General features: G+C 39.3%; 1 protein-coding gene across 1 annotated transcript in view; it reads left to right on the forward strand.

The window, feature by feature from the left end:
* The window catches only part of LOC131800423 (spectrin beta chain, non-erythrocytic 5-like), a 53,340-nt gene that overhangs the window by 24,969 nt on the left and 3,295 nt on the right, over positions 1–25,076 (forward strand). The window contains 13 exon segments of the mRNA XM_059131725.1: positions 5,599–5,715; positions 6,773–7,035; positions 7,126–7,255; positions 9,245–9,432; positions 11,536–12,220; positions 12,222–14,463; positions 14,466–14,518; positions 14,584–14,723; positions 14,791–22,279; positions 22,347–22,550; positions 22,610–22,757; positions 22,819–22,929; positions 23,129–23,590. Of these exon segments, the coding sequence (XP_058987708.1) occupies positions 5,599–5,715; positions 6,773–7,035; positions 7,126–7,255; positions 9,245–9,432; positions 11,536–12,220; positions 12,222–14,463; positions 14,466–14,518; positions 14,584–14,723; positions 14,791–22,279; positions 22,347–22,550; positions 22,610–22,757; positions 22,819–22,929; positions 23,129–23,590 (12,232 nt within the window).

Consider the following 25,076-nt stretch of genomic DNA (forward strand, 5'->3'; position numbering starts at 1 on the left):
GAAACGGATTTGGTTAAAAGAGACCTGGGTCCAAAACCGTTATTTCGATGAGGCACGTTTTGGTCGTATCAAATGTAGCCACATGGATGAGGGTATAAAAAAATCATCAGGGTTCCCTGCAAAGCAGGACTATTGCTAAAAATCGCGTTTTAAAATGGAGTTCCTCTATTTTCGAAAACAATTTTCGGATGATTTCCTGGCGCGCTTGCATTTTTACAAAAACCGCCATTAGCACCAACAACACTATTTCGAGCAATAAGTTGCAAACTAGTATCTAACTTAAACATGATACCTATACATGTATGCGTGCATGTTAAGACTAGTTTATACTTGTGATTTCACAGCAAGTGCATTCGTCGCCGTCATCATCATCAGCGTTACTTTTATCTTTCATCTCGGAGTGTTTAAAATGAAAAGTGAAAGTTTTGTTTTTTTTTTTGTGTTTTTGTTTTCTACAACAACATTCCGACACAAGTCCAAATAAAATCTAACAAAATATGCAACATCATATCCATATATCACACTGACTTGTATGTACATACAGATGTCGGTATGTACTTATACGTCAGCGTCAGCGTGTATGGTGATAATAATAATGACGACGATAATTATGGATCAGTCTGTGTCTAAATGATCGCCAGTTATTTGCCTTATATACGCTATGACATGAAAGTGTGAGCATTATGGCGTTTAGACACGCACCCTAATGCAGATGCAGTTACCGTTGGAAAAAGTGAACGTTTTCCAGCTGATGCATCGTTTTTATTATATATTTTGTAGTTCGCATTGTTTCTTTCACAGAATGTTAAGACAACAAATAGAAAGGTAGTATCATTTCAAAGAATCACATAAAAATGCAACTCTGCACTAGAGCCACATTATTTCAAATAGAATTTTAAGGCATGCATCAATGAGTTTTATTTATTATCGCTCTAAACCCAAGGTCTGGTATGAAGATGTAATATATCCGTCCACTTCTTCTGGTTCCTCCACCACAAAGGGTCAAAATTCAGAATATCTATGAAGCTCATAAGACGCGTAATTAACATTCAATTCCATTCAGGTTTGACACAGCTCAATATTTCTATCAACACAAGATCTGTTATAAAGATGGTAGAGATCGGACCATTCCTTCTGGTACCTCACCCTCAAAGTTTTATTTGGCCAAAGTTTTGAATAAACAAAACTATTATAAAACCCAAAATAAGCATCCAGTTCTCATCATATTTCACACATCGCATTATTTCTACTAACACAAGATCTGCTGTGAAGTTGGAATATATGGGCCTACTCCTTCTGGTACCTCCCCCACAAAGGGTTAAGATTTTCAAATTCCATAAAGCTAATAAAACGCTAAATTAACATCCGATTCAATTTTGACTTGGTACATCTCAGTATTTCTATCAACAAAATATCTATTATAAAGACGGCAGGGATCGGAACATTCCTTCGGGTACCTCCTCCACAAAGGATCAATGTTTCGAATAACCAAAACTATTATAAAATCCGAAATAAGCATCCGGTTCTCTTCATATTTCACATATCTCATTTTTTCTACTAACACAAGATATGCCGCAAAGATGGGATATATGGATCCACTCCTTCTGGTACCTCCCCACAAAGTTTTGTTTGGCTAAAGTTTTGAATAACCAACACGATTATAAAACCCAAAATAAGCATTCGGTTCTCACCATATTTCACACATCCCATTATTTCCACTAACACAAGATCTGCTGTGAAGATGGAATATATCGGCCTAATCCGGTGGTAAACCCCCCCCCCCCCAAAAAAAAAAAAAAAAAAGGTTTAAAATTTTCAATATCAATATCCATAAAGCTAATAAAACGCGAAGTTGATATTCGATTCAATTTTGACTTGATACATCTCAATATTTTAATCAACATAAGACCTGTTATAAAGATGGTAGAGATCGAACAATTTTTTCCTGGTACCTCACCCAAATAGAGTTCAAGATTTTGTAAAACAAAATCGCCCAACTCTCTTAAAATTTCACACACATAAAAATATAAATCTGTTGTGAAGATCATATACATCTGCGAACCCCTTCTGCTATATATATGAATAATCATAACAGAAGCCAAAATATATCTAAATAATTGAACATTGGCAGAGGGTATACATCTGTCGGCAAAATCGACTGATACTTTTTAACTAATTTTATTATCACAAAAATGTCCTGTCCCGCCCAACTCTCTTAAAATTTCACACACATAAAAATATAAATCTGTTGTGAAGATGATATACATCTGCGAACCCCTTCTGCTACATTACCCACAAAGGGTCACAATTTTCAATACTAGGTGTGTCTGGTTACCCTAAAGTTTGTAACAATTGTTACAAATTGTTACTGGAAGTCGTCTGTTAACCCAAAAGTTCTGCAAAAGAGAGCGGTTGGAGAGAGAAATTTTGACAGTTCTTGCAGTGAGAGTTTGCAAATTCTTGCTGGAAAAATTTCTTCTTGCAATCACTTGCAACTCTTCTTCTTCTCATTCATCGACATTCAATCAGATGTTTTCTATTGTTTGTTTATTTATTTTTGTGCTTTCAATTTGAAAATATTTTTTTGGAATTAGCAAGACTAATAGTTTTTGGAGAAAAACTTTACAAAATGTGAAAAACGTAAATGTTAATATGTAATATGAAAATAAAAGACTATTTCCAACATTTTTATTTAAAAAACTTGTAAAATTAGTATTGCTTCCTTTGCTTTAATTCTCCTTATGGGGGACAAATTGGTTTGTTTTGACAAATCAGCTGATTAGTTGCAAGCTTCTGCAGGAATACCGTCTGTTTACTTTTCGCATTTTCCTTGCAAAAGAGAATAAAACTACCTTACTCTCTCAGAAAGAAGTTGCTGCACAATTCCTGCTGGAAAAGTAACCAGACACACCTACTTCTATCTGACATTATTGCGAGGAGCCTACTTCATAGAGGGTCAACAATTTGAATAATCATAACAGAAGCCAAAATATATTTAAATAATTGAACATTGGCTGAGGGTATACATCTGTCGGCAAAATCGACTGATACTTTTTAACTAATTTTATTATCACAAAAATGTCCTGTCATTTCGCTAGCAATTGCTGTTTTAAATGAATTTCGCTCTAAGATTGAATCTCGGTACTGATTTTCTTTTCCCTCATAGTTGAGGTTATTCTGCAGATCGCCCGGTCGAACTGAGCGTCTTTTTCTTCAATTTTTTTTAATTCCATTCATGTGTGGCACATCTGCATGTTAATTTACACACACACACTCACATACATTTGACCACTGACTGTGAAGAGAAAATCACTTCAACAACAATCGAACAACAAATAAGGTTTGTGTTACAAATCTCACCGACATGTTTGTTGACATACATCAATGAAGACGTGAAATGCGTATGGCCACAACAACAACAAAGATGGAACCTAGTGGACATGTGTCTATAGACGATATAATAACGTAAAAAGGTAATAATTCACAATACCTGAGATGCATATCGGATCGAATAAAATTGGTGAGGTGGTGCACTGATTTTCCTCAACAGTTAGCAATGAGTGCGATGGCTAACGGCATCACTTGCATACCACGTCTATATGTATGTACCAATGAAGCAAGCAACCAACCAACCCATCAGCCAACCAACTAACAACACATAATTCATCATTCACCTTAGGTCACACAATACTTGCGGACACTACTTATTGTTTGACATACAAACATATACAAATTCCAACATTATCTAAAGTCAAACTTGTTTTCTTTGTATTTTTTTTTATTTTTTTTTTGTGGTTTTTGGTGGGAGTGAACACCACTTGGCCAAAAAAAACAAAAATATTTGCCAAATTACACAAACCAAAGTTGAATATGATAACATATTTGTGAATAATAGGTCTGTTTGATAACTCGATGAGTAAATTTTCTCAATAAGAATTTGTAAAGTCTCAGTAATGTAAATAGCATTGCAAATTCAAACTCATTTACTGGAATTTTGGGTTATCGAACAACATTTTGTAATAATAATTATGTACGATAACTTTCCTAGTAAAACCAGTAAAGAAAGTCTTAAAGTCTTATGGTACCATACACCCCTTTGGATATTTAGTACAGCTTCACATAACAAATAAAAGTTTTTATGGGGAATTTGTGAAAATTAAATCATACCAACTATAATTATAGTTATAATTTAAAGGAACTAATATATGAGAGGAATATCCTTCTCTGAATCCATTTAGTAGAAATTTTTGTTGTTTCATTCGAGCTTATGTTACCCATTTGGTGTACAATTAACTTGAAATCGGGTAAAGATATATATGGGAGCTATATCCAAATCTGAACCGATCTCAATAAAAATTGTCGAAGGAATATCTGAGTTGTATTTGATATATTTCCCCGAATATCCTTGTTACGGAGTGCATTTTAGGGTTATGGGGGACAAAATTAAAAAATTATATAAATAATCTATACGGGAGCTATAGCTATATCAGAACCAATTTTTACCAAATTAGACACACTTGTTTCCAGACTCAATTTGGTCATAAGTGCCAAATTCCATCCCATTTGGGCTAATATTACACGTTTGGTGTACAATAAAATTAAATCGGACATATATGGGAGCTATATCCAAATTTGAACCAATCTCGATAAAATTTGACAAAGGTATATCTGAACTGTATTTGATACGTTTCCCCAAATATAGTTGTTACAGAGTGCATATTGCGGCTGAGGAGGACAAAAATAACAAATCGGTTGAACAATAAATATGGGAGCTATAGCTACAATTGAACTGATTTCGACCAAGTTTGACATACTTATTTCCAGGCTTAGTTTGATTGTATGTGCCCATCTGGGCAAATATTCAATAGGCCTTGTCCTTGGTTCAAACGAATTGCCTGTTCAAAATTTCATTTGGATCGGGCAATAAAAGCGACCTGTACTTTGTTTACAAAAATACATGGTCAGATAGACGGACGGACATGCATAAATCGACTTAGAATGTGATTCGATGCAGATCATCAAAAGAAACTATGGGTTTATCTCGTTTCCTTTTGCCTGTGCCAAAAGAAATGCACAAAGACATAATACCCTCACCACCTTGTGGTGTAGGGTATAAAAACTATAGTAGGTCTTCTATAGCGTTAAGACTTTTAATAGGTCTTCTATAGAGAGAAAAATTTAATGGATCTGTTATTGAAGGAAGCCGTTTAACAGATTTTCTATAGAGGAAGACCCCTAAAGGCTTCCTACAGAGAGAAAATTTTTAAAGTGTTGTTTCCATAAAGAAAAGGCCTTTAACAGACTTCTGTGGAGACCTTTGACTGGTCTTGCCTAGAGAGAGGACTTTCAGCGTTTTTTTTTTTTTTTTTTTGTAGAGCTAAGATTTTTAGCAGCTCTACTTAAGAGCAAAGCTATTTAGGAGATCTTCTATCAACTATCAAAATCGTTCTTTTTACCTCTAATTTGCTGGACTTTGGGTTATCGAACAAAATTTTGTAATAATTTGTACAAAATATTCTTTTAAACCTTATTTTTTTTAGATTATGTAAATATTTATTGAAATTTCAATAATTTATCATTATTTGTATCTGTTTACAGGTCCGCTTGGAATCCATTGGTGCTGAGGACATTGTCGATGGCAATCCCCGTTTGATTTTGGGTTTGATTTGGACCATCATTTTGCGGTTTCAAATTCAAGAAATTGAAATTGATGTGGTAAGTATTTTTGTATTAATATAAAGTTCGAAGATTGGTATATCGGTCCACGATATCGTACGGCCGCCAAATAACGGTACCCCCCAATGTTCGGTATTTTGATGATTTTAGGCACATTTTTCAATGGAATTGTCTGAAATTCTACACAAGGCGTTCCTTATGAGAAGTTTACCCCCTGGAAAAGAATTGTCTACGTAGGTCCACTATATCGTATATTGCCCATATAACGGTATCTTCCGATATTCGGTATTTTGATGGTTTCAACCACATTTTTCAATGGAATTGTCTCAAAATCAACAAAAAAAAGTTCCTTATAAGTACTTTACTACCTGGATGTGAATTGTCCATATAGATCCACGATATCGTATATCCTCCATGTAACGGTACCTTCCTAATATTCGGCGTTGTCATGATTTCAGCCACATTTTTCAATGAAATTGTCTGAAAATCAACACAAGAAGTTCCTTCTGAGTACGTTACCTTCTGGAAGAGAATTGCCTATGTAGGTCCACGATATCGTATAGCCCCCATATAACGGTACCCCCCGATATTCGGTACATTGATGATTTTAGCAACATTTTTGAGTGGACTTGTTTCAAATTTCGTATTTAAAGTTTAAGCTCGTAATGAGTACTACAACCTATGCCAGAAAATTGTCTATGCAGGTCCATGTCTTCGTATAGCCCACATATAACGGTACCTCCCTTTATTCAGTATTTTGATGATATTAGCGACATTATTCAACGGACTTGTTTCAAATTTCATATTAGAAGTTCGGAATTGATACTACAGCCTATGACAAAAAAAGTATTATGCAGGTCCACGTCTTCGTATATCCCCCATATAACGGTTTTCATTTAAGTGGTATTTTTCAACGGATTTTATTAAAAGGTTACAGTATTAAAAGATCGGCCCGGCCGAATTTATCTGCTTTTTACTTGTTTTGTCCAACGCAATGTCAGAGGCCTCTCTTCATTGTTTCTAATTATTCGTTGCTGTTTTTGAATATATTTTTAATATTTCTGTTTTTTTTTTCCTTTTTAATTTTCCTTTACAGGACGAAGAAAACGAATCGTCTGAAAAACGTTCTGCCAAAGATGCTTTACTGTTGTGGTGTCAGCGTAAAACTCACGGTTATCCCGGTGTCAATATTCAAGATTTCACCTCGTCATGGCGTTCCGGTTTGGGTTTCAATGCTCTGATCCATTCGCACCGTCCCGATTTGTTTGAATACAGCACAATTGTTAATTCGAAAAATTCAAATATCGACAATTTGAATCATGCCTTTGATTTGGCCGCCACCGAATTGGGTATACCAAGGTAAGTAAGAATTTTCCAATGTCGTTTGAAATAAATTTTCATATTTTTTGGGTGAATTCAATTTTTTTTTTGTCTATTTTCAATTTACAGTTTATTGGATGCCGAAGATGTTGACTCGGCCCGTCCCGATGAAAAATCAATTCTAACATATGTGGCCTCATATTATCACACCTTTGCTCGCATGAAGAACGAGCAAAAGAGTGGAAAACGTATTGCCAATGTAAGTAAATGAGTGTGTATGGTACTAACCATGGATCCCTATGTAATAGTCCCACAGAAAGCCCAATTGAATAGCAATTTCAATCTAAAAATATGTTAACGGTCTCAATCACTATAAATCCTGCAGAACAGCCGGTAAATCTCTGCACCCATAAATATGGCAAAGTTTGCAATCCATTTTTCCAAATTTTGAAATTTTTATCAAAAAGTATTGGATACACATAAAGTGACTTTTTTATTTTTACATTTTAGAAGCATACTCAAAGATTTTTATACATTACAATAACGCTGTGATAGATCTAGAATCTAACCTAGAATCTATATTCTTATTAATATTAATATTATTATTCAAAATACTGGGAAGCGCCTACAAGTATGTTATGAAAATACTGCACAAAATCACTTTACATATGACTCTAAAATCATGTTTAATCTAGCCTTAATAATTTCCTTTTTATACCCTATACCACATAGTGGTAAGGGCATTATGTCTTTGTGCATTTGTTTGTAAAATGGAGAAGGATACAAGATAGACCCATAGTTACTTTTGAGGATCTTCATAGAATCACTTTTTTAGTGGATTTATGCAAGTCAGTCCGTCTGTCCATGTATTCTTTTGCAAACAATATTTGTTTGGCCCAAGGACGAACCCTATTGAAATTGATGATAATCGGTTCAAATTTAGAGATAGCTCCCATATATATCTTCAACCGATTTCGGTTTTATTATGCACCAAATGGCCAATATAAATCCAAATGACCTGAATTTTAGCACTTTCAACCGAATTCAGTCTAGAAGCAAAAAGAATAAATTTGGTGAAAATCGGTTCAGATATAGATATAGCTCCCATATATACATATTTCATCCGATTTGGGGTTTTAAGTCCCTCACATGCGTAATATGAATTCGACAGCAATGATATTTGGTACCACATATCAGATACAGCGCCGAAATACCTCTGCCAAATTTTATCAAGATCGGTTCAGATTTGGAAATAGCTCCCATATATATATCATCAACCGATTTCGGATTAATTGTGCACCAAAGGCCAATATCAGTCCAAATGTCCTAAATGTTGGCACATCCAATCGAATTTAGCCTAGAAACAAATACATCAAATTTGGTGATAATCGGTTCAATCCTCACATTCGTAATATGCATTCTACAACGATGATGTTTGGAACCAGTTATTTTATATAACTCGGAAATACATTTGCCAAATTTGATCGAGATCGGCTTACATTTGGATATCCGATTTGAGGTTTATTGTGCCAGAAGGAGTGAATTTCAGGACATATGTTTCCATTTTGAGGAACTCGGCTCCTATACATATTTTTAATGTAATCCTTCTCGAAGTGATATCATGCAGTCTATAGCAATGTCATTTGGTATAAAGGATTAAAATTTCTCCGTCTAATTTAGTGAAAATTGATTCAGAATTGAATATATCTCTCATATATTCCCTAACTCTGAAACCAAATTATAATTGCTCTAAAGCCAAAGGTTGATAGGAGGTATGAACTACTCAAATAAATTCTTTTTTATGGGAGCTCTACTAAATATGCATGGTGATGTAGGGTATCATATAGTCGGGCCCGCCCGACTTTTCACTTTTCCTTACTGGTTTCACATCTTCAATCCATTTTTTCAAAAAATTGTCATCAAAATTTATGAACAAATTCTGTCCACTGTGCGACACGACTGTACATTTACTATTATGGCAAATAATTTGCATTAATAGTTCCGGTCTATTTAAACGCAAATTAACAATGACATTTTCCCCATTTTCCAAGGGGAAGAAAGAAATAGAGGGGATAGTTTATGACAAATAGATTTTTACACAACTATGGCAACAATGTTAATTAAACTATGAGACAATTGTTTGACATTAATTGGTTTTCTTAAAGATGTCTTGTAATTGTTTGTTATTTTTTTTCTGTTTTTTTTTCTCTTCTTTTTTTTTTTTTTTTTTTTTTTTGTTTCACAAAAGATTGTGGGCCAATTGATGGATGCCGATCGCAAGAAAATCTATTACGAACGTTTGACCACCAACTTGTTGAGCTGGATTCGGCAAAAGACTATTGAGTTGCAAAAACGTGATTTCCCCAATTCTCTGGAGGGCATTCAAAGAGAGTTGTTGGCCTTCAAGGAGTACCGAACAATTGAGAAACCACCAAAGTAAGTAGAAAACACAAAACTAAAACACAAATATTATATAGGGTATAAAGGAGTTAATTGACAATATAGGACTGAATTCGCCAAATAAGGCTAGATTTTTTGGTAAATTTCCAAAGAGTTTTATAAAAATAAAAAAATATATAGCACTGTACGACATAATTCAATTTTTTCGAAATTATTATTAAAGTAGAACTAAAAATCGGTTTTGTAAAGGGTTAAAACCGCAAAGTAACCTAATCACCTTTTTCTAACATTTTTCAGATTAAGATTTTTCTGAATCCGTTTTCTTTTCTTTTTGACCATTTTTTAAAAATACGGTTAAAAACTCCACTTAAATTGGGTTGTAACAAGTCAGAATATTCTACAAAAATATTTGTCACAACATTTCACTGTAGGGTCCAGAAGACATCAAATCTCTAAATCTTACCTAAACGCCAATAATTCATATATATATAAAAAACTATAAGTCACTAAGGAAAATAAATCTCTGTTTTCATTATACCCCAGAAAATATATACATCAATGTTCAAAAAAACGAAAATATTTTCCAATTTTATAACCTCCACCATAATATGGAGGGTATATTAAATTTGTCATTCCGTTTGTAACACCACGAAATATACATTTTATACCCTACAAAGTATATATATTCCTGAGCAGCATAAAATTCTATGTCGATTTAGCGATGGATGTCCGTCTGTAGAAATCACTCTAGCTTACGAACGAACTTAGGAAAGTTGGTAAAATTTTCGGAATTTTAAAGATTTTAACTACATTATTCACCGATTTTTTGATTCAAGTTTCGCATTTGAATATTGTAATGGTTTATGACAAAAGTTGCCTATGCAGGTCCACGTGGTCGTATAGACCCTAATATAACGACTACATTCGGTATTTTTAAGATTTTAACAGAATTTTTAACGGATTTTATTTTTGAAAATCGTTCCAAATGGTGGAGGGTATTCAAAGATTAAATCGAACTTTTTTCGAGTTGACGCCTGAAAGTATCATAAAGTACCGGTTTGGGCAGAAGGTGTCAAAAAAAGAAATATTCTACACAAAATGTTATTACAAAACCCAGAATAAACCATATATCTAGGTTTAACATTTTTCAAGAAAATTTCATTTGAAATCTTATAATTAAAAGTGAAAATTATGTGTTACATTTTTATTATTAATTTAACACGTTTCCAAACTAAGTCAAAATATCTCTAAATACTTCATTTTTTGGGGAAAGAAAGAATTATTCTACATCAAATTTCATTGCGAGACTCTGAACAAAAGAAATGTTTATATTCAATCTGTACCATGGAAAAATATCTTAAATTTTTGTCAATAAAAAACCATGTTTATTTCTGAAAATTTTGACACCTTTTCGCAATTTGTGGCAATTTTTCTTATAATAGGCAGTTTGGATTGTGGAAAATTTCAAGAGAACTAGATATTATTCGTTAGTAGATCAAACCTACCAAAGGAGTTTTGGGTTCTTAGGCCAGACTTTGTTAAGGCCTTTACATAGTTTTGACTATATATAGTTTGATAGAGATCTGCGGATTATATATTTTTATATGCTATATTTATATTTATACTTATAATATAAGTATATTATTTACAAAATACACTAGAACCTTTCTGTTTAGTTTAAAATTATGTGTAGCGCCTAAATGTATGCTAAATATAAATTGGAAATAAGCCTCTTACATATGTCTTTAACATGATATTTTATCGGGCTTAATACTGAGGGTATAAACATTTATGCGATGACCTTCAGCTGGACAATTTATCTTCAAGACCAAGTCTAGAATTCAGCAGCATGGGTTTCGGATCTGTGATTTGTATAGCGGTCTTTACCGATAGGAATATGCAATATAAACTAATTTTTTTGGAAACGTACAAATATATCCTAGGTATATCACTATACGTATATTATAACGAACGTCATCTATTAGAGTAGATTTTTTTCCAAGCGGTAGATTTTTTTAAAAATCGATTATCATATTTCATACGGAATATACAAACTAAGTATTTGCTAGTGGTTGCAAACATTAGAACCGATTAATATGATTTTAATTTAACATTTGTGCTTTTTTCTCTAATTTTCAGATACAAGGAACGCAGTGAAATCGAAGCTTTATATTTCACAATCAACACTCTGTTGAAAGCGCTGAATCAACCTCCATACAATCCCCAAGATGGTCAACTGGTCAATGACATTGAAAAAGCTTGGCAGCTGCTCGAATATGCTGAGCATCATCGTGAAGTTGCACTGAGAGAAGAGCTGTTGCGTCAAGAGAAACTGGAACAGTTGAATTATAAATTTGAAAAGAAATCTGTGCTGCGTGAAGGCTATCTGAAGGAAATGATTCAGGTGTTGTCGGATCCACGCTATTTGCGGCAGGTGGATGCCACGCTGAAAAAACACGAAGCCATTTCGGCTGATATTCTGGCACGCGTTGAGCGTTTCAACGATTTGACCGCCATGGCCAATGAATTGGAACGAGAAAATTACCATGGCAAAGAGCGGGTGAAACGCCGTGAATTTGAGGTTATGGAGAAATGGCGTAAATTGCTCGAACTGTTGGAGAATCAACGTTTGAATCTGTCACAAATGAGCACGCTCATGAATTTGTTGCGTGAAGTGGCCAGTACCACCGAGTCTATTAAGGAGTTGCAGGTTCAATTCAGATCCGAAGATGTGGGTCCCCATTTGTTGGGCGTTGAGGAGCTATTACAAGCCCATTCCCTGCAGGAGTTACAGGTGAATACCTATGGTGAAACCATTAAGCGGTTTTACGCGCCAGGCACAGCCCTTCAAATCGTCCGAACACAAAGATGCCGCCGTTTTGGCCCAGAAATTGGCAGAGCTGGAAACCGCCTATAAGGTTCTGCTGGAACTATGTGCCAAACGTCGCGCCTGTCTGGAGGAGGCTCGTAATTTCCATCATTTCATGGAGGACTATGACAACGAAGAAGGATGGCTGGTGGACAAGCAGCGTATTTGCAAGACCGGCATTACTGCCAAGGATTTGAGAGCTGTTCTGTCGCTGCAGCAAAAACACAAAGCTTTGGAGGATGAAATTAAAGTGCGCAAACCCAAGTCACAACAAATGTCCGATGCCGGCAAACGTTTGATGGCCGACAAGCATCCACGTTCGACCGAGGTCAAATCACGCATAGACAGCCTTGAAGAACACTGGAAGGCTTTGGAGGAGTTGGTAGAGACACGTCGCAAACAATTGGAAGATGCCGCCGAAGCCTATCAATTCTACACCGATGCCAATGAAGCCGAATCGTGGCTCAATGAAAAAATGGCCTTGGTCAATTCCAAGGATTATGGCAATGACGAGCCCTCCGCCCAGGCCCTTCTGCAGAGACATCGTGATTTGCAAGGTGAATTGAATGCCTATTCCGGTGATATACTGAATCTTAACCAACAAGCAGATAAACTTATCAAGGCCGGCATTTGCACCCTGGAGCTTTCGGCCAATGAACCAGAAATGCCCGAAATAGAACAACAACAAGAAGAATGGGTGAATGAGACACGTCTGGTGCCCAAAGAGGTGTGGGAAGATGAATGGGTTGAGAAATTGGAACACCGCAAGGTAACCGAAACTAAAATGCTACCCCATGTCCGTGCCATGTTTCCCTTCGATGGTCAAGGCATGAAAATGGAAAAGGGTGAGATAATGTTGCTCAAATCCAAGACCAACGATGATTGGTGGTGTGTGCGCAAAGAAAATGGCCACGAAGGCTTTGTACCCGCCAACTATGTGAGGGAAATTGAACCACGTCCCGTAACCTGCATTGTACCCAAAGCAGAAAAGGTGAAGGCCCTGCAAAAGGTCAAGAAAACTATTCTGGTAAGGCAAGTGGTGCCGGTAAAACGCGTCAAACCCATGACAGTGGCGCCCAAGCCATTGATCAAACGCCGCACCTCAATGAACAGTATTAACGAAAACTCGGACAGTGTAGAAAAGCGCCAGAAAAGGATCAATGCCACCTACGATGAGCTACAGGATATGGCCCAGAAACGTCATGCCCTCCTGGAGGATTCTATTCATCTGTTCGGTTTCTATCGTGAGTGTGATGATTTCGAGAAATGGATGAAGGAAAAGGAACGCATTGTTAAGAGTGACGAGGGTGGCGAGGGAGTTGAAAATGCCAAGCGCAAATTCGAAAAATTCCTAACAGATCTATCTGCAGCCACCAAGCGCATTGAGGAAATCGATTCAGCCGTAGACACTTTCCGTAGACAAGGTCACTCCCAGCTGGACAAAATCATTGCTCGTCAAAGACAAATCCATCAAATTTGGCAGAGACTCAACAATGCAAAGGCCCAAAAAGAAAAGAGTTTGGAGGGAGCCTCCAGTGTCGAACTGTTCAATCGTACATGTGACGAAGCCAAGGTCTGGATGAGTGAGAAAATGATACAGTTGGATACGGCCGTCATCAGTCCGGATTTGAAAACTGTGCAAGCCTTGCAGCGCCGTCACCAAAACATGGAACGTGAGTTGGCCCCCATTGAGGACAAAGTGAATCGCGTCAATTATTTGGGTAATTCGGTGAAGAATGCCTACCCTGCTGAACGTGAGAATGTCACAGCCCGCCAACAAGAGGTCCAAGAGATGTGGTTGCAAGTCCACAACAAGAGCAGTGAGTTGAGGGCCCGCATTGAGAGTGCTGTAGGTACGCAAATTTTCAACAACAGTGCCAAGACGCTTTTGGCTTGGATCGAGTCGGTTAAAGATCAATTGAATTCCGATGAGCCTGCCCGAGATGTGGAGACTGCGAATAAGCTACTGAAGCAGCACAACGACTTGGGTGATGACATCAAGGCCCACGACAATGAATTTGCCGAAGTTATCCAGCTGGGCAAACAATTGTCCGATGGTAAACCTAACACCGAGGAAATTGTTAAGATCTGTGAACGTTTGAAGGCCGAACAGGATGCCATTCATCGCGGTTGGTTGGAGAAACAGAAATGGTTGCAACAAGGTGTTGAATTGCAAATATTCAACCGAGAAGCCGATAAATCGATGCCACCACCAAGAGCCACGAAGCCTTCCTGGCTCCCAAGAATTTGGGTGTAAGTTTCACGAAAAGAGAACCTCTAAACTTATTATTGAAACTTACTATTGTGTATATTTTCAGAATTCCCTGGATGAGGTTGAAGCCATTTTGAAACGCCACTTGGACTTTGAGAAGAGTCTGATGGCCCAGGATAAAATCCTAAAGGCCTTTTCCGATAATGCCGACAAATTGATTGCCAACGATCATTATGACTCCAAATAGTGAGTGGAATATCACATGGTACCTTTGTCGATTAATTATCTAAACTCACCCTCTTTCTTCTTTCAGCATTGATGATAGACGCAATCAAGTGTTGGCAAAACGTAAAGCTGTCAAAGATAGGGCATTCGAACGTAAACGCTCCCTACAGGCCTCCAAAGACTTCCATAAGTTTGCCGCCGAAGCCGACGACCTTGATGCTTGGCTCAATGATAAAACTAAAATTGCCGGTGATGAAAACTATCGCGACCTAGTCAACTTGCCAAGGAAATTGCAAAAGCACAAAGCTTTCGAAAGGGAATTGCGTGCCAACGAAGGTCAATTGCGCAACATCAACAAGGATAGCGAACAATTGATTGCTGCCAACAATCGCAAACCGGAAGTTGAGAACAGAGTAGCCGACCTGAACAAGAAATGGAAAGACCTTTTGATTCTGTCCGAAGACAAGGGACGTAAACTTGAACAAGCTGCCTCCCAGCGTGAACATAATCGCGCCATCGAAGATGCCAAAAAGAAAGTCGGTGAACTGGACGCCGCCCTCAAGAGCAAGGATGTTGGCAATGACCTCAGAAGCTGTAAGGATTTGATCAACAAACAGCAGCTGCTGGAATCCGAAATTACAATGTGGGAACAAAAGATCGGCGAATTGGTTTCATCGGGTGAAGAAATGGCCCAGGAAGGACATTTCAATGCCGCCAACATCAAGGATGAATCCAAGGACATACAACATCGCTTCAAACTCTTGCGTGATCCCATGCAAAAGAGACGCGATGAATTGGAGGAGAGCCTTAACTATCACAAATTTGTATTCGAATTGGACACCGAATTCCAATGGATCAATGATCACTTGCCCGCTGCCAAGTCCAACGAATTGGGACAAAATCTACACCAGGCCCAATCACTTTCCAAGAAACACAAAAAATTGGAAGCTGAAATCAAGGGACATCGTCCCATGATCAACAAGGCTTTGCAGGCTGGCCAAGCCTTGGTGGCCCAAAAACACCCCGAACAAGAAAAGGTGAAAGACTTGTGCAACCAGCTCGAGGATGCATGGAATGATTTGGAATACAACACCAATGAGCGTAGCAAGAAATTGGAAATGTCCCTCAAAGCCCAACAATATTTGTACGATGCTGGTGAGATTGAGGCCTGGTTAGGTGAGAAACAAAACGTTTTGCGTTCCACCGAGTACGGCAGAGATCGTGATTCGGCCGCCAAACTTCTGACCAAACATAAAACAATTGAATTGGAATTGGATACCTATACTGGTATTGTCACCGAAATGGGTCACAATTGTGCCGCCATGGTGGCCGCTAATCATCCAGACAGCAAGATTCTCTCGGCCAAACAACAGCTGATTGAAAAAATGCTGAAATCGCTTCACAAGCTTGCCTCTCAACGACAACTGCGTTTGATGGAGAGTCTCTACATGCACGAATACTTCTTGGAATCGGATGAAGTGGAACAATGGATCCGAGAACAGGAACAAGTTGCCTCTTCGGAAGACTATGGTCAGGATTATGAACATTTGCAATTATTGCAAAATAAGTTCGATGATCTAAAGCATCGCGTTGAGGTTGGTGCCGATCGTGTCGACCAGTGTGAGGTCTTGGCCAGGAAACTTATTGACACCGAGAGCCCCTATGCCCCAGATGTGGAAAAGAGACAAGAGCAGTTACGTGGCTCCTGGGAAAATCTTCTCAAGTTGCTTAATTTGAGAGAACAGAAATTGCACGCCGCCGGTGAAATTCATCGTTTCCATCGTGATGTTGCCGAAGCCCTGTTCCGCATCCAAGACAAAAATGCAGCTCTCTCCACGGAATTGGGTAAAGATTTGAACTCCGCCCTTGCACTGATGCGTAAACATGAAGGCTTTGAAAACGATTTGGTAGCCCTGGAGGCCCAATTGCAAGTTTTGGTCGAAGACTCAGTACGTCTCCAAGCCAAATATCCATCTAATGCTGCTGCTATTGCCCAACAACAAGATAAGGTGGTGGCTGCTTGGAACGATTTGAAGGAGCGGTCTGGTGCACGTGGCGACCGTTTGGCGGCCAGTTACGACTTGCAGACATTCCTCACTGATGTCCGTGACATTATGTCCTGGTCTTCACATTTGCGAGCTTCATTGCAAGCCGAGGAACATGTTAGTGATGCTGCCGGCGCCACAGCTTTGAAGATTCAACACGATGCCATTTATGGTGAAATCGAAGCTCGTGAAGATAAATTCCGTTCACTTAATGAACTCAGTGATTCCATGGTTCAGACCGGCCACTATGCCGCAGCTGAGGTGGAGGAGAAATGTTCAGCCATGTTGGATGAACGTGCCAAGTTGCACACTGCCTGGAACAAGAAGAAAATCATGTTGGAGCAAAAGATTGACCTCTTCTGCTTCCTACGCGATGCCAAACAAATCGATAACCTGTCCAGCTCTCAACAGGCAGCATTGTCAAGTTCCGACTTTGGCCAGACCGTCGAAGATGTCCAGAATCAAATCAAGAAACACGATGAGTTCGAAAGACTCATTCAAACTCAAGAAGAAAAAGTGGCCCTATTGCAGGAGCATGGCCGCAAATTGATTGAGCAGAGACATTACGACAGTGCCAACATCCAAACAATCCTGCAAGGTGTCTTGGCCAGACGGCAAAAGGTTAAGGATCTGTGTGCAGTGCGTAGGTACAAACTGGAGGATGCACTTCTCTATGCCCAATTCGTCAGAGACTGTGCTGAGGCTGAAACCTGGATCAATGAGAAGAAGAAGAAATTGGAAGCCGATGGAGGAAACTACAATGAGGTGTCCAATCTCGATGAAAAGATTAAGAAGTTGCAGAAACACCAAGCCTTCCAGGCTGAGGTTGCCGCCAACCAAGGCAGAATTAAGGAAATCCAAGAGAAGGGTCTTATCTTATTGTCCAAACAACACGAGTCTTCGCCCGAAATAAAGCAAGCCATCGATCGGGTGCTATCCGCCTGGAAGAGTTTGTTGGATGAACTTGATAATCGTGGTCGCGGCTTGGAGGAAGCCCAGGACATTCTGGAGTTCAATAACCAACTGGATAAAATTGAGGCATGGATTAGAGACAAGGAGATGATGGTCCAGGCCAGTGACACCGGCAGAGATTTGGAACATTGCAATGCCCTAATGCGCAAGTTGGACGATGTTGACTCGGATATGCGTGTCGATGATCAAAGGGTTAAACACATCAATAGCCTTGCCGATAAACTCATCAATCAAGGAGAGGTGCCGGCGGAATCTGCCAACATTGACAAACGTCGACGTGACTTTAACAGCAAATGGAGACAGCTGCAGGGAGCTCTCAATGCTTATCGCGCCTTGTTGAGCGGAGCTAATGAGATTCATGTCTTCAATCGTGACGTCGAAGACACTGCTGAACGCATTGCTGAGAAATCCTTGGCGATGTCATCGGAGGACACGGGTCGTGATCTAGCTGCCGTGGAAGCTTTGATTAGACGCGAAGATGCCTTGGAACGTGATATGTCAGCTGTTAAACAGAAAATTGCTGAACACGAACAGAATGCTCGTTCGCTGCAAAATAAATATCCCGAAAGAGCTATGGATATTGCCTGTAAATTGGATGAATTGTCAGGATCATGGAAGCAACTGCAGGATCTGGCAGTGAAGAGACGCAACCTCTTGAACGAAGCCTACTTGGTCCATAAATTTGTATCGGATGTACGTGAGCTGGAGCTTTGGGTAAACGATATGGTAAAGAAAATGAACGCCTCACCCACACCCATGACCATTGGCGATTGTGAAATTCAATTGGAGTTGCATCAGGAACGTAAAGTGGAAATCGATGGACGTGACAAGGCATTCAAAGACCTCAAGAGCCAAGGAGAACAACTGTCAGGCAAAGACAAGTCCGACAAAGTAAAGAAAACTCTAAAAGTCCTGGAAGAGTTACATCAAACTTTGCACGATGCCTGGAATCAACGTGCTCGTGAACTCACCGAGGCCCATCAACTGCAGTTGTTCAAAGCCCAAGTGGAACAAGTTGAAATATGGTTGGGCAACAAGGAAGCCTTCCTTAACAACGATGATTTGGGTGACTCCTACACAGCCGTCGAGAGGCTTCTGAAAAAACACGAAGCATTCGAAAAACTCTTGGACTCAGATAATGTCAGTCAACTGCAAAACTTTGCCAAGTCCATTCTGGAGGGAGAACCAAGTGATGCTGATGTCATAAGGGAAAAGTTGGCATATGTGGTTCGACGTAAGGATAAACTCAATAGTTTATCTCAGGAACGTAAACAACGTCTCCAACAGTCACTGCAACTGCAAGAATTCCTGCGCAGTCTCTATGAAATCGATCGTTGGCTGGTGCAGAAAATGCAAGTGGCCATGGATGAAAACTATCGCGAACCCAGCAACTTACAGAGCAAATTGCAAAAACACAATGCTTTCGATAGTGAACTTCTGAACAATGCATCTCGGGTGCAGGATGTCATCAAGGAAGGTGAACGCCTAATCAGGTCCGATCACTTTGCCAAGGATGAAATTGCCCAGCAATTGGAAATGTTAGAGGCCGATTGGTTGAAACTGAAGTCGGCTTCCAAGGAAAAGAAACACAAGTTGAACCAGGCCTATGAAGCCCTTACCTTCAATCGCAACCTAGAAGAGTTCAATAACTGGATGGACGAAGTCGAATTGCATGTCTCCAATGAAGATTATGGCAAAGATTTGGCTGCCGTAACAAATTTGATTAAAAAACATGAACGTCTGGAAGCCGATGTGGCCCACCATGCCGAACTGGCCGATCAAATTAAGCAACAGGATGAGCAATTCTTCCAAGCCGATCATTTCCTTAAGGACGACATCCATGAGAGAGCCATGGCCGCCATCAAGCGTTACCATACATTGCATGAACCCTTGGGTATCCGCCGGGAAAATCTGGAAGATTCTCTAAGCTTGCAACAATTCTTACGTGATGCCGAAGACGAATTGCAATGGCTTAGCGAAAAAGAGGCCATTGCTGCCTCGGAAGATTTGGGAACTTCTCTGACAACTGTACAAACGTTGCAAAAGAAACATCAAGCCCTGGAAGCTGAGCTGTTGTCGCAGGAGCCGTTGATTCAGTCATTACTTCAGCGGGGAGAACAAATGATTCGTGACAACCACTTTGCCCTGGAACAGATTCAATACAAATGCGACTGTATCAAGGGTAAATTGGGTAAGTTGCGAGAATTGTCCAGCATCCGACGTTTACGTCTTTTGGATGCAGTGGAATCACAAATGTTCTACGTTGAAGCCAATGAAGCCGAATCATGGATTCGTGAAAAACGTCCCATTGTGGTGTCCAGTGATTATGGCAAGGACGAGTTGTCGGTTCAAACGCACCAGAAGAAATTGGAAGTGCTCCAGCGCGAATTGCAGTCATTCAAACCTTCCATTGAGAAGGTCAATAAATTGGCCTCCAATTTGATTGAACGTCATCACTTCGACAGTGCCAACATAAAGGCCAAACAGGAGACCGTCAACCAGCAGTACGAGGAACTGTTGCGTCTAGCCAAGGACCGTGAGGTACGTTTACACGAAAGTAAACTACTATTCGAATATCTGCGTGAAACCGAAGATCTGCACGAATGGATCAATGATCAAATGGTTGTGACGGCGTCTGAAGATTATGGCGAGGATGTGGAACATGTCGAGCAATTGATTTTGGTCTTTGAAACATTTGTTTCCAACCTCACAGCCAATGAGTCCCGTGTTCAAGCCCATCTCCAGAAGGGCGAAGAGCTAATCAAGGAGAATAATCCCTATCGTACGTCGATCAAGACCAAACGCGACGAAACCAAACAACTGTGGGAGGAACTCAAAGATCTAGTGGCCGCTCGCAAGGATGCTTTGGATGGTGCCAAAAAAGTTCATGTCTATGACCGCTTTGCCGATGAAACCATTGCCTTGATTAACGAAAAGGAAGCCAACTTAATTTCCGAAGATTACGGCCAAGATTTGGAAAGCATTCAAGCCCTTAATCGCAAACATTTGGTATTTGAAACCGAGCTGGAAGCCATACGCGATCAAGTGAACTCGGTAATGAATGAAGCCAATAACTTGGCCGAAGTGTATCCTGATGCCAAGGAACACATTGAGGTTAAACGCGACGAAACCATTGAAGCTTGGGCCGACGTGACCGAAAAATCCAATGTTCGCAAAGAAAAGCTCCATCAAGCCGAACAATTGCAGTCATACTTTGATGAGTATCGCGATTTGATTGCCTGGATCAATGAAATGCTGGCCAAGATCACGGCTCCCGATTTGGCCAATACCGTTGCCGGTGCTGAATCCCTGTTGGCCAGCATAAAGGAACATTATGCCGAAATACGGGCCAGAGATGAAGCATTCGCTCATTTCAAGAATAAGGGTGAAAAATTGATTAAGGAAAAACATTTCCTGGCCCATGAAATTGAAGAGAAGATTCAAGTGCTGCAACAAAGACACGAGCTGTTGGAGAACACGCTACAACAACGTAAGGAAATCTACGAACTGAACTTGGACACACAGTTGTTCTTAAAGGATGCCGATATCTTGGAGAATTGGATTGTCAGCCGTGAACCATTGCTCAAGGACACCAAGTTGGGTGAATCTATACCGCAAGTGGAAGATTTGCTGAGACGCCATTCTGATTTTGAAAAAACGGTAGAGGCCCAGGAAGACAAATTCCAAGCCATAAAACGCATTACCCTACTGGAACAACGTTTCCGCAAACAAGTTGAAAGTGAGAAACTTGCCAAACTAAAGGAGAAGGAACGCCAGGAAAAAGAACGTTTGGAAATGCTTAAGCAAAAGGAGCTGCAAAGGCTCAACGAAGAAAGAAGGCGTGCGGAGAAACAAATGGAGAACAGAAACAATGCCAACAACCAAGAGAAATTGCCCATTTTCTCTACGCCCATGGTTACAACAACGCCATCTTCGGCCACTAACTCGCCACAAACCAGCCAAGTGTCGTTGAGACCCACCTACGAAGAGGATCAATATGGCCTGCAAAAGAGCTCTTCATCCACAATTTTCGGAGATCGCTTGCGTCGCGGCTCCGATCAAAATGTCAAGAGAGCCGAATCAATGAAGGTACAGCCGAAACAACCCAAACGTACCCCCTCGTTCACCACCAGACGTCGTGCCCAGTCCTTCCGCAAGAACCAAAAGGGCGAGGGCTTCGATTTGCCTCCCGTCGAAATTCAAGGAATGCTCGAACGTAAGCATGGCTTGCAGTCTGGCGGTAAAAAGGCTCCCGTACGCTCATGGAAACAATTCCATACAGTGTTGTGCGGCCAATTGGTATGCTTCTTCAAAGACGAAAATGATTTCTTGCAACAGAAAACCGCAACAGCACCTGTCAACATTTTAGGAGCGAAATGTGAACGAGCCGAAGACTATACGAAGAAGAAGTATGTGTTCCGTCTAAAGTTGCCCGACGGTTCGGAATTCCTGTTTGAGGCGCCCTCATTGGAAATAATGAACGACTGGGTTCGTAAGATTTCCTTCCACGCTAGTCTACCACCAAATCTACAATTGTTAAGCTATGATGATTCCATGAAGGTAGGTTTTTAAAGTTGTTACAAATTCTGTTAATCGGTGCAATTTTGGGGGTTTCAATTCATTTTAGCAACAATCCAACAGTTTTCCCGACATTAAAGTGGCCAGTGCTCAAACAATGGAATCGCCGGTAAGTTCACGAACCTCATCACCGGATTCACAAAGGCGAACCGCTTCTCGTACCAATTCAATGACCAGCAGTAATATGTCGGTGAACTCTTCTTCGGTGACACCGCAAATGAACTTTTTACAAAAACAAATGCAACAGCAACAGGTGAGTGAAGAATCAAAAAGAAGTTTGAAATATTTCTTAAAATTTCTTTTACATTTTAGCAACCTCCATCACCGTCTTCTCCAACATCCTCAATTGGATTTGAACATAAACCGCCCATACCACCACGCGGAGCCCCACCACCAGTACCCAATCGCCAGAGTACAGACAATTTGGTTGTCTTAAGAAATCCCTCCACAGGAACATCAGGTAAATGATTGTAGATTTAGATGTACTGACACTGTAATATTGTATTCCAATAAAATTATAGAATTTGCCAGTTCAGAGATAACAATTAGCAGCAGTATGTCACGTTTGCAGAATGGTTCCAATGATGACAACGTTGTCGTTATAAAACGTCACAGCGAGGCTAGACAATCAGGTATGCCTTATTCTTTGTAGAATTGTTTACAACTTGTCCCTTGTCACATTATTTTCGTATCATATAAATTGTGTTTTGTCCCGCCATGTTAACCATTGTATCATTGTATTTCATTTTCCCCCCGACAACAACAACAACAATATCAAACAAAATCACATCACACACACACACACACATTACTACAATGTTGAATATATAGAGAATCCTCCACCTTTGCCAACAACAATGCCACCGGCTGCTGCTGCTGGTCAGCAACAGCAAGTCCACCAGCATCAAGCTCAAGTACAGCAACGCATTAATGCATTCAATGCCGCCGCAGCATCTGGACAATTGCCTGAACAGCAAGTCGCTGGAGGAAGTTACATGCGCAGCCAACAACAATATAAAGTAATGCCAGCTCCACGCAGCAGCCTGGGTGCAAATACATCGGGACGTTCCGATCTAGTATCGAAGTTTATAGAAATGGAAAGCACGGCGGGTATACAGCAAATGCAGCAATATGGTGGCAATCCTCCTCCAACATTGTCCTCCACAAAGCGAATCGTACACACAACAATTTCCACAGGTTCCAATTCCAGTGTTGGAAGCGGTGGTAGCCCCAATTCTAACAATGTGATTCTGCGTACCGGTAGCAGTGCCAGTACGACCAACAATAACAATGGTAAACACCAACAGCGTCTTAATAATAACAACAATAACAGTAATAACAATAGTAGTAACAAAACAACAAATGCATCATCCTCGTCATTATACAAACAACTATCACAGCAACATCATCAAGTCTCAACCGTTAGCACCACCACCAGCTCAAATAAATCCTCATCGTCGTCAATGATAACGACTACAACATCAACATCCTTATTATCATCATCAACAACATCATCATCCTCCTCCTCACAACAAAGTCGTACGGTGTGGCATTTCTCCACAACACCTAACACAAATATCACCGAAAATAACTCCATAAATAATCCAAGTTACATGAGTGTCATCAATAATAACAGTGATGGTATTTGGTTTTTCATTATTCATTATTATTTTACATTTTTTTGTTTGTCTAACTTATTTATTAATTATATATATGTGCATGTATATTATGTATGTTTTGTTGGGTATACATAGTTAATCGGACAAATTTATTGATTGAATCTAACCGGGATGGTAGAGCTACTAATATTAGATTTAATCATTTAAATAATAACTATTCAAATTTCATCAAATACTCAAGCTTGGAACAGGATTCGAAATGTAAATACTCCAGAAAAATAAAAAGGGAATGAAATTCTTTATTTACTGCATCTTTTTTAAGTAGCACAAACGCATTAAAGATACTCTGTTCTATATATTTTGTCATAGCCCATCTATTAGCTTATCCGATAAGACCAGAAGCCAAATTCTCGTATTCGATTTTTCGATAGAAATTAATTTAAAAATGAACATTTCGGTAAAAACAACTAAATATAGAAAGTTACACTTATTGAAGCATTGCAGAGCTTTAAGCTGATCACAATCTTTTCTTAGTGTAGCCGACTTCTGTATTCGAACTTATTGTTTTGAAAAGTAACAAGTAAAATAGTATCGATCGGGTTTGCCGACAGATGTATACCTTGATTTATGATTATTCAAAATATTGACCCTTTATGGGGGAGGTTCCGAAGCAGTTGGCCAATATTGACCAATTCGTACCTGACCTAAAATTGATATAAATATTACAACCTGCCAGAATTGGTCTTTTATCGACTACTTCCTATACTTTATATAAGATATGTGCAAATTTTGGGAAAATATGCCAATATGCGGGAGATAACAGTTATAGCGGACCGAAGTATTCCATTTTCATACTCCATCTAATACAGATAATCATATTGGTATGTGAATAATTTGAAAGAAATCGAACATGTATATCCTTTTTTTATACGAAATCATAAATTCCAATAAATTACATATTTATATCAAATTTCTGATTAAGAGATATATTTCAATATAGGAAGTTGTAAAGAATCGCCAACTTGTTTCGCAAGTTATGACAAATATTAGAAATTGTGACGCTTTGTAGGTGAGGTACCAGAAGGGGTTGACAGGTATATATCACCTCACAACAGATATTGTGTTAGCAGAAATGTTTGTAAGTGTGAAATTTGCAGAGA

The sequence above is a fragment of the Musca domestica genome, unplaced genomic scaffold (assembly GCF_030504385.1).
Source record: "Musca domestica strain aabys unplaced genomic scaffold, Musca_domestica.polishedcontigs.V.1.1 9, whole genome shotgun sequence".
Classification (NCBI taxonomy): Eukaryota; Metazoa; Arthropoda; class Insecta; order Diptera; family Muscidae; genus Musca; species Musca domestica.